This window comes from Teleopsis dalmanni, chromosome 2, assembly GCF_002237135.1.
Source record: "Teleopsis dalmanni isolate 2A chromosome 2, ASM223713v2, whole genome shotgun sequence".
NCBI classification, from domain to species: Eukaryota; Metazoa; Arthropoda; class Insecta; order Diptera; family Diopsidae; genus Teleopsis; species Teleopsis dalmanni.
Genome location: NC_051847.1, coordinates 22,179,041 through 22,191,207, shown reverse-complemented (window position 1 = coordinate 22,191,207; position 12,167 = coordinate 22,179,041). Strand labels below are relative to the sequence as shown.

The following is a 12,167-nucleotide window of genomic DNA, read 5'->3' as shown; positions in this document are numbered from 1 at the left end:
AATATTTAAAACGTTAATAAAAAAACCCTTAATTATTACAACACGGAGACGGTTGTCAAGTGGGCTTTGGTCCCGCCACTTCAAGCTAATCTTTGTAATACCTAGTAGCTGATCTAATATCTGGACTTTATCGAAGTTGTTCATTTAATATATAATAATTTAATTTAACTTTTGGACAAATAAATATAAAGTTTCAATATGTAAAATTACTTATTCAAATCATTACACTATGACTTTAAAGTCTCATCAATTCCTTACATAAAATTAAAGAATTTTACACTTTCGTAAAAAAAGACGAAAACTTTACTCTGGAATTTTTCTTTTTCAAGACAAAATTTGGGTTTAAATAAATTTTTTTTAAAAATATGTGCATTTCTTAAACGTTCAAGCACCTCTTCGTATATTGGACGCACCACTTCGGATTCGTTAACCCATTTAAATACTTTTTCTGTTATTATTTGAATAAAAAGTCAGTCAATGCTTTTTTTAAATATGTATCCGCATTTTTACTGAAGAAGTGGAATATATTTTCAATAAAACTGTTTATTTCCTGTGCTGGAGTTTATGATCAATCTCATATCCCATTTATTTTCATTTTATTCATTTTCATTATTGTTTATACAATAAATAATTTATTTAATATTTTATAATCGTGCGTGAATTAAGTTGAAGGTGACATCAACAAATAATCTATAAAACTCGACATATTTTATTGGAGTTGTGTTAAAGATAAATATTCATGCACTCATTGTCGTTACAGATATATATCTTATTAATATACAGATATACAGATACAGATATACAGATACAGATATACAGATACAGATACCCATAAAGTGTGCTCATAAACCAAAATAGACAAGAAGAAATTAGCATAAAGAACGGAAACTTTTGCTCTTATGCTTCCATAAAAAATATTATACCTATTAAAAACTATATTTATGTGTTCATTATGTATATGGAAAATTTTTACTGTTGATGTACGCTGATAAAGTCCATAACACTTGGCCTAAATTTCAAATACCTTTTTACGAGCATATCATTTTTTTAGATATTTTATTTTTACATACATATATGCAGAGCAACTTCGACCAAAGTTTACCTCATCGGTGTGAAGATTTATGAAAAACATAAAATGCCTTTCGCTAAGTAAACAAGAATATGAGATATTTTCAGAACTCTTTTATAGAAAAAACCTATTTTATTTTTCATATAAAATTTTAGCAGAATTTTGCTATAAAATATATTAGAGCTGATAGTTACTGTGTAATTTGTGTGATGCTATGACGACAAGGTAAATAGTTGTGACTTCACTATCTGATGTGACAGTATGCTATGTTTTTTTCTAATTGAGCATAAAATTTTTTATCAGCAGCCTAATATTGGGCTGGATAAAGAAGTTCTATGGCAAAAGCGAATCAGGAGGTCTGGATGTCCATGATAAACACAAAAGTACTCGACAGTGACATTCTCGACTTTATTAAAAGTAGGTACGAATCAGGAGCTCTCGACGTCCTCGATAAATACAAAACTACACGACAGTGACATTGACGCCTTTGTTTAAATTAGGCAGAATATGTTAGAGACGAAGCAGGAGCTCTGGACGTCCTTGATTAACACAAAACTACTCGACAGTGACAGAAAGTAGGCAGAATGTGTTAGAGACTTAGCTTTTTTTAATATTCAAAATATTGTATATCAGGTTTTCTGCAAAAATAATTACTTCTATTTCACAAAACAAAACACAGGTTCTAAGCCTGGCACTTAAAGTCCAAACAAATTATATATGGACTATAAACTAATTAAGAAATTCAAATATATTCTAAAACCACTGATGAGTACTTGGCAATACACGAAACAGTATTGTATGGTCAGCCAAATTTCAATAAATTAAATAAATTTTTATTCTTATCTTTTCTTTGCTATTCGAATCCGTTTAACTTTTAAATAGCTTTTTGACGTCATAAAAACGCGTCACTATTGTCAAGAAAAAATTAACATTAGAAACTTTATTTTATTCTAATGACACGCTTATTAAACCCTGTACGCAAATCTAGTTTCATCTCTATCTAGTATCGCTAGAGACCAATAGATACATATAAACGTGAATTATAGTCAGCCATACTAACCCAAACTCATCTATATTTACTAATGCTTCTCTTCTACTTTTTTAATGCGATTGTTGTTATTATTTTTTTTAATATAATTATAATATATGTCTACGAATATGCACTCTTTAGAGTGAATGTTAATATCATCATCATCATTGATGGCGCAACAATTTTAGTTGAATATTGGCCTCCCAGATTGTTAACGTATATTAAGTTTAAATCTTAATATCCTACAGTCTCCAACTATATTATTTTGTAAATTAGTTATGGACTTCTAACAGAAGAAATGGCAGCTATATCCAACTCTCAAGTATATAAACAACTTCCATAACTCGAATTTCTATAATTTTCTATAATTCGAGAGAGCATGTTACATACAATTCTTTAACTTGAAGTGTCCATAGGTCGAAACTTTTCTTTGCAGAATGGTACTTCGAGTTATGAAAAGTTTGACTGTAGCTATATTTAAATATTATATATTTAATTATTAATAAAATTTTTAATATATATTTATTTATTTAAAATAAATTATTTAAATTCTAAATTAAAAGTTTAATCTTATTTACTAGCTTCTTAGGAAGTAATATTTAAACCTAAACATACTGCTGGAAATATCAATATTTGTTGTCATTTAATATAACTTAATCTTACAAGTACTGAATTCAAAGAAAATATTATCAATCATTAGTTTTTGCTTCTGTTTTAGTTCCTACTTTTTGTAATAACTAAAATATTAGGTAATATGAAAAGTTTCACCGTTTTCTATCACTAGATGGCGTTGGTGCCATCTAGTTGTTCAATTCGTCGCTTGTGTAAAAATTTCTGTAGAAATACGTTATATGATGCATTATTATTAAAAAATGAAAAACTGCTACAAAAACAATTTACGGAGAGAATGCTGTGAGTGAACGTCCGACATGACATGATTTACTGAACTTAATTCCATAAATTACGATGTGAAATTTGTACTTGGGAAATCACTTGAAAATTTGATGAAATTTTGCGACTGTTGAACAAAGACCGACATGTCAACCGCATGAGTCTTGAACAAAAATCGACTAATCAACCTTATGAACGTTTGGAATCATTTAAAAAGAGAAAGCTACGCGAAGAAATTTGTTTGTCTAAATTACCATCAGTGAAACGCTGTTGAAGTGCAACAAAATCTTTGCAACTCCAATGCAACTTCCTCAAACACTCCAAAAACGTATTCAAAACCTGGATTGACGCAAGCAAGGTTATGTTGAGTCTTAAGTGGAATTGGAAGTATATTATCTATTACGACTTGCTCCAGCTTGGTGTAGCGTTTAATTCGGTGCGTTACTGCTCATAATTCGGACGCTTTAATAGAATAATGAAGGAAGATTACCAAAATGGGTCAACAGAAAAGAAGTTGCGTTCCACCATGACAATGCCAGACCACACATATCTTTGAACACTCGGAACAAATTGACGGAACTCGGTTGGGAAATCTTCATGCATCCATCGTATAGCCCGGATATTGCACTATCTGACTACCACTTGTTTCGATCTATGCTAAACTTTCTTGATGTTGAAAAATTGGCCAACCGCAGAGCCGCTAAAAATTATTTATCCAAAACGTTCAAAATTTTAAATAAATAAGAGTATCAGACAAATGTTTACGACAAACTATGGTACTCCTACTCCTACTTTTACTTATTATAAAACGTTTATAAATGATTTGAATACAACCTTTTTATTAATATATTTGAAAATTTTTTAAATTTAGTTAAAAAACTGTTAATAAAAGTTGTATAGAGTGAAATGAAGTCGCAAGTTTTCACCGTTTTAACAGCATTTACGATAATATAAGAAATTTCACACCTATTTGTGATACACCGAGTAAATTGTATAGCGCATTGTTTGTCTATACTGTAAAGCAATTGTTTTATTGTTTTTACAAACATTTTCCCGCTGGTGTATCTCAGCTAAACAAAAGCACATATGTCGCATATTCCATTTATCTTGTACATAATAAAGCCATTGAAATTAATTTTTCAACGCGGTTGCCGCCACAGATGTTCGTTTTTCTAATATATCGGCGTTTTTGATTTTCAAATAAGCACAACAGCCAAATAAGAAAAATTCTATGCTGACTAAAAGTTTTTCAATTAACATTCAAGTTAATTGCTTTAAAATTGAATTTAATTAATAAAAAAATCTATCTGAAGTAGAGAAGAATTCCAAGACTATGAAGTTGAGGACACGACGTCGATGGACACACATGAAATACGTAATGAGTCGGCGGAGGCACAACAAACGAAAATCGCAAATGGCTTGGAGGTTAGTGGAAACTTTTAAAGGTCAAATTAGTGTTTCATATGTTCTCAAGCCCGTATCTGCCATATTGTACCGCTTAGTTATCCATATTGAAAAAGTTTAAAAACATAAAAGTGAAATACATCCAATTTGAAATTATGCAGAAAATTCTTTTGTATGCTTTTTGCAATGAAAATTCAAATTTATTTGGGGCACAAGCTCATTAGCCCCCATTACCTCATTCATTTATCATAATTTGCTCTCCTACGGACTATTTCATTTTAGTCACGAATAACGCATATATTTTATATGTTATAAAATATTTTGAGATACTTTCTTCCAATGATTCACATTTAAGAGTTTGTACCTTAAAATGGGCGATATGCCAAAATTTATTAAACAAAAATTATAGAACACATGTGTGCGTAGTTAGTAAATAGGCCTAGGGGGCCATATTTAAAGAAATCTCTTTTTGGTAAAGATGTTTCAAAAAGTAGTGGACTAAAACAACAAAACTAAAACATATTGTTTTTATTAACTGAATACCCATCAACAGCGGTGTTGGACATATTTCTTGTATTTAATAAATCGTATATAATTTTATGAGACTACAAATACCAGGTATTGAACTCGTACTCTGTCAAATTTGAAAATCAGAGTCAGCGTTCATTAGCCAACGGATCCAAAGCCATACTTGACTTGTATGTTCGCACATTTTTCTGGAATTTTGTTAAGTTGCTGTAATCTCTCTTTGTATAAATTGTGGAACAAAAAAAAAGATTGCCTTGAAATAATCATCTGTTCTTATCAATATCATCCATGTCATCTTATGTCACCCAATCGAGAATCTAGTTTCAAATGCTGCACACAACTGTCCGATATACCTTCGACATTTATATATTACATTTTGTGGGAAATCGGGCCACCCCCTCTTATTATAAGATATTAATTTGATCGCAATCTAAAAATGGGGTTACTTGTTCATATGCGTCTCTTTGACTACGCTCATGATTGAACTCAAGGAAATTAGATTTATTATTAAAATTTTTCAAAATTTATAAATAAAAAATCAAATTTATTTTCTAACAAATTTAAAAGTATTTGAAAATGATTGGAGGAATACTTTATAAAAAATTATTAACAATATAAAAATTGTTCAAATGGAAATACTAAAATAGTACCTCTATTGAATATTTATATTTGTTTAAAATATCAATACAGAAGTGTCTATAAAAAATTTCTATTTTTCTGAAACCATATGCATACCTCCTCCTCATGCAGTGTTCAAAGATCAAATTTTCCTTTTTTCAACGTTTTATATATTATTTTCTTATTTTTAAGTGTTAAACATAGTACTAACGTCCATTTCGCATGAAAAATTGACATAAGACTACATATCACATCCTAAAATCTTTCTAAGATGTCAAAATTTTGGAGAACATTTTTTTATATGCAGTTTTATGTCAATTTTTGGTGCGAATAGATGTTAGTGCTAAGCTGTAGTTAAAAAAATTATTTCATAATGAAGTCCAAAACAAATTAAGTATCTATATTTTATGATTTATAAATTAAATAAATTAAATAAATTTATTTAAATTATTTTTTAAAAATATAAATAATAAACTCCACATTCTGTCAATGTCGTCAGACTCTCACTACTCCCTTGCCGATGAGTCAATAAATTTGACGATGTTTTACTGCTGTAATAGTGGTTCCAATCGTTTCAATCATCATTCTAATGGAATTAATCAACTAAATTCAATTCCCAATAGAATACCCAAAAAAGCAATTTACCTATGAACGTTAGCTTTAATTAAATAAGTAAAAGAAATTATTTTAAAAAACTTTTTATATTAAATTTATTAATTATAAAGTAATTTGTTAGTATTTGTTAAACATTAAATTAAAAAAACTAGATCATCTATTTAAAAGAGACGCCAAACATAATTGACCATTCATCAAATAAGGAAATAAGATTATCTCTAGACTTGATGACATTAATTTTCCTTTACTGAAGATATTTAAAACTCTCAAAATATTGTTTTAGATTACAATAACAAACAGCGCTATATAAAAATAATTAAATCAACAACAGAATTTAGGGCAATAATGTTAGGTTAGGTTTGAAGCCCATATAATTACACTGTAGGACAACAAATTCTATTTTCTAATTTTTCAACGGTTTTAGTTTAGTTTGAGGCTGTTGAGCTCAAATCTGCACCACATTACTCTGCTAGACATCTAAATTTCTAGCAATATACTATAAAATTATACTATAATTGTGGTTTTTAAATTAAAATGCACAAATTTTATGACTTCGGCAAATTTGCAACAAATAAATAGATACAAAAATTTGCCTTAGGCGTCCTTTGTCAAATTCCTCTCTTTCCTCCGCAAAAGTGGTGTTTTTCAAACATTTCTTAATAAACAACCTTAATAATTATAAGAATTTTTCTTTATGCAATCCTATTAATGTTAAACACTTAAACATTAGAAAAGAAAAAAGAGACTTCATTTCTGTTGCACAGTGTTTCCATCAACACATTTAGACCATCTACCGGACCATCGTGATATCGTTTATAGAATGTTTTCTCTCCCACATCACAATATTGAAAACCAACTCGATGCTATCATAGAGTTTGCCAACTATCTCATTGGAATGTTCGTAAAGATAAATATAGAGTTTGCCAACTATCTCATTGGGATGTTATTGAAGATCCATCCATCGATTTATGAAGTCAGTCTAAAAATCTAAAAAGTCATCAAAGCAATAACGCAGCAGGTGATGTAAACTTCTCCTTTGTCTTTACAGCTTCGACAAAAAATCACAGATTTGACATTGTTTTCATTTTCACCATTGATTATTTTCAAATCTTTAAATTAAAGTGAATTTCATCACTAGAAATGAATTCATTCAAAACGATGAAATCAAAAACGGTTTTCAACATTCCATCAAATTAGTTACAACGCTGAAATATGATCAAGTTTTTTAAATCATTGTACTAATCAAACACTATCCAAATTTATATGTTTTACACATAGTGTAAATAAAACTATACAAATAAGCGGAATGTATATTATTCTTCGTCACTTATGATATATTCCATATCATTTTCATCATTTTCAGTCTTAATATTAAATTCCTCAAATTCTGTAGGTTCGCTATATACATCAGATTCTTGGGTTGCATCATCACTAAGCAAACTCACATTTTCCATGATATCACTTTCGTTGACAGTTGAAGGAACAAAGGATTGAGTGTTTTTATTTTCCATATTTCTTTGTTTTTTGCAGCATTTGGAATTATAGTATCTGATATAAATTTTACCACGCCTTGCGGTCCGATAATACCTAAGCTTTTCAGTTGGAAACAATTCTAAAATCTGTCGTTCTATCTCATAATTAGCGGGTAATGATAAATGTTCATTAGTCTTTATGAAATGTTCTACCATCAAAGTCATAAGTGTGCTGCGATGTTCAGGTGTCATAATTTTATTTTGGTTATAGGATTCAAGTATTTCGAAGCCTCTAAATCCTGCAGACTTCAATATATCTAATACCGAAAATTTTGGTATACTAACTACTTTATTTGTTCTACGAGTGTTAGATGGTGGACAGAAGTCCATAATGTCAACTTTTGATTTTTGTGGCACTTCTTTCGGTTTTTGTACTTCCAAACTTTTATTTATTATCGGTACTATCTTAATGGATGGTGGAAGTGCTAATAATGGTGGAGGAGGTAGATTAAGAGATATTATATTTGTTTCGACCGGATCAGTATTTACGCCAATACTAACTGATTCTTTCAATTTCGAATTGTGTTCATAGCCAAATTGAATTTCATTATATATAGATTCACTTGGAGGTGTGTTCATATAAACCGTACTAATATTGGCAACAGGCTTGTTTATACTACGTCGCCAATTTTCGAAGTAATATTCAAACCGAATCCGAATACCCATACGGTAATTACGTAAAAGTTCTACAACGTGTTCCTTTCTCATCATTTCCAGTTCTGCAATATCAATGCTTTCATCTGAAATATAAAAAATGTATTATTTATTAGCCACATGTATACCAAAATAAACGAGTAATGAAAAAAAAATCGGAATCATTGCCACCGATTTCGAATTTACATTGCCGTATTGTCATTAACAAAAACAAGCAATTAATTAAAAAATTTTTTTTAATTCAAATATTAAAACCTATTAATCATTTGACCAGAAAATAAAAGAAAATTTTAATAATATATACACTACTTACTCTCAATATGTTCCACTAATTTTTCACAATTCCACGATGTTAGCAGAGTCCTAAGAGGTGTATCATTTATAAAACACCTATTCATCTTAAAATCCGCTAAAAATGTCAAAAAAATTGATTTAATAATTAATTTAATAATTAAAAAAATTAATTTAATTATTTTTTTAAATAATTAAATTTTATTTTGAACTTTAATATGCTTAAAGTTAAGATAGCTTTCTTTAAATAACTACATAAAAATGTATATGACATTAAAAGTATTTTAAAATAAATAATATAATGTAATGGAATAACCCTAAAAAACAACACACACTTTTGTAATGTAACCTAAAATATTTATTATATAATATGTAGTTGTTATAATTATAAAATAATTTCAAATAAGTTGACTTTTAATCTGCTTTTTCCTTGTTCGAAGAGGTTGCTTCATTCAAGACCACAATGTCCATAACTTTTTCAGTTCACAATGTGTCGTAAACTATAAGAACTACTGAAAATCTTACATCTATTATTTTGACAGAGCTGAAAGCTCAGAGTGTCACTTCGGCTAAAGAAATTTTCACTATCTCTAACTTTATATTTGGATCTTGGAAGATCAAAAATACACATTTTGTTTTTCGCAATAAAATAGATATTTTTATTTACATAGGATTATTATTGGTAATTTATTATATTGTTAATCAAAATAATACCACTTGATAATATGGACAATCAATGAAACATAATTGCCTGATTATCGAGAGCATACTGTATGTTATTTGAATATGTATATACAGAATTATGTATATACAGAAAATTGTAAGAATTATATAGTACAGATGTGTACATGTTGGCTTATATTATATCATAAAATCAAAAACGATAATTATTATTATTATTATATCATTATTATTATGTTGTTGTTATTATATTGTTATTATTATATTATTATTATTATGTTATTATGATTATACTATTATTATAATATTATTATTATTATGTTATTATTATTACAATATTATTATTATATTATTATTATTATGTTTTTATTATAACAATATTATTATTATATCATTATTATTATAATATTATTATTATATTATTATTATTATAATATTATAATTATTATTATAATTTATTATTATTATTATTATTATTATTATTATTATTATTATTATATTATTATATTTTTTTTATTATATTATTATTGTATTATTATTATTATATAATTATTATTATATTATTATAATTATATTATATTACTATTACATTATTATTATTTTGTTATTATATAATTATTATTATATTATTATTATTATAAGTATATTATTAATATTATTATATTATTATTATTATTATTATGTTATTATTATCAATATTATACTATTATTATTATATTATTATCAATATTATACTATTATTATTATATTATTATCAATATTATACTATTATTATTATATTCTTATCATTATTATATTATTATCATTATTATTATACTATTATTATCACATTATTAGTAATACTATAATTATATTATTATTGATTATTATATTAGTATTATTACAATATTATTATTACATCATTATTATTACATTATTATATTATTATATTTTTATCATTATTATATTATTATCATTATTATATTATTATCATTATAATATTATTATCATTATATTATTATACTATTATTATTACATTATTATAATAATAATAATAATATTAATAATATAATATTATTATTATTATTATATTATTATTGATTTTTATATTATTATTATTGATTATTATATTATCATTACAATATTATTATTATATCATTATTATTATAATATTATTATTATATTATTATATATTTATCATTATTATATTATTATCATTATTATTGTTTATTATTATTATATAATTATTTTTATATTATCATTGTTATTTTCTATTTTTAATTTAGTGATTTAAACATTAACAAAAAAGAAACAAACTAAAGTAAAAGAACAATGTAATCTTGATAAACGCGCTATCGTCGATCGGTGTTGTGATATATCAGAACCAATTATATACATAAAGTTATACAAAAAAATTAAATCAAATTGTGGCTGAGTATATAATATATAAATTAATTTATACTCATAGTCTTATGACGCTTAAATTCTTTTAGTAAAGAAAAAATATAAACATACAAATAATATATGTATGTATTTATATTGTACTCACCCTGGTGAATTTATTACTAATTATCTTTTAAGAAAAAACAAAAAAAAAAAGAACTTTAAACACACACTCACCAACCTTAACTGTTTGAGAGCAAACACTTTACTGAATAAATTTGTAATGCACATTCGCTAACATTTACTATTTTCATTACTTTTCATTTGTACTCACTCATAAGAATATTTTTTTTAATTTACCCCTAACTTCTTTACAATACTTCGTCGTTAGTTCACAACGATTCTCTGAGAAACACAAATATTCGTTAAGTTTTATTCTTTCTATACATTCTTTTATTCGTGCACATTCGTTTTTCTATGGCGCCTAACATTTGCTTCATTATGCGTATTTGTTGGTAGCGCAGGCAGCATTATTTCACGAAAAGAGATATAACAAAACGAGAGAATAGCAAGCAACATGAAGGCAGAAAAAATTTTTGACGACGCAAAGAAGAATCTAAAAAACGAAATTACTCAAAATTTAGTGATATAAAAAATTTTTTTTGCTGATAAAATGTCTAAGAACTTAAATTAATGAGCAAAGAGTTTTTGTAATATTCAAACGGCAGGATTTTCATTAGTGATGTTGTTTCTTTACCGATGCCTTTGCAACAAATATACATATATCCAGATTGTGTATATATGTTGTATATATGTGTACATATGTATATTTTGTGGTGGATAATACCTGTTAATTTAAACTTCAATAGTTTTTTTTATTGTAATAAATATTTTTCGATGAAAATTAAATACACAATAGTATACATGTACATATGTATGTAAATTTATTTTTAAAATATAAATCTTGACAATTTAAATTTTTATACATACATACATGTGTAATTTAAAGTATGTATGTACGTACGCAGATGCTTTTGCAAAATCTTTAAAGAGTAAATTTATGCTCAATCTAAAATTTGTAAAAAATAAACAAAATTAGAAAATAATGTTGACAATTACGGAAGTAGGCACCTTGCCTTAAACAAATCTGGAAGAAATTAGAAGTTGGAATCAATAACATGTGCTTAAACATCTGTATTAAAGCAGTACTTCCCGCAAATCTGAAAATCTGCAGTTATAGCAGTCTTTCCAAAACCTAGAAGAGACTACCTGGTATAGGTAAAATAGCAAAAAAATAGTATTGGCAAAACTTAAAAATATATATACATATGTATGTAGTTATAGCTAAAGTTATCATTCCCAAAGAACAGTTTGGATTCCAAGAAAATGTTTCTACTGATCTCCAGCTAGTAATAATTACTCGAAATATAAAAAAACTCTCAGTGAAGTACAATGTACTGGGGTGGTTTTGTTTAATATTGCTAAAGCTATA

General features: G+C 26.6%; 1 protein-coding gene across 1 annotated transcript; it reads right to left on the bottom strand.

The window, feature by feature from the left end:
• Window positions 1-6,302: 6,302 nt before the first annotated feature.
• On the bottom strand, window positions 6,303-10,928 carry LOC119684697. Its single transcript, XM_038098795.1, has 3 exons — window positions 10,842-10,928; window positions 8,655-8,750; window positions 6,303-8,427 (listed from the first exon to the last, which is right to left on the bottom strand). Exons 2-3 carry the CDS (start codon window positions 8,737-8,739, stop codon window positions 7,469-7,471), a joined length of 1,044 nt encoding a protein of 347 aa, XP_037954723.1. The 5' UTR covers window positions 8,740-8,750; window positions 10,842-10,928; the 3' UTR covers window positions 6,303-7,468.
• Window positions 10,929-12,167: the final 1,239 nt, after the last annotated feature.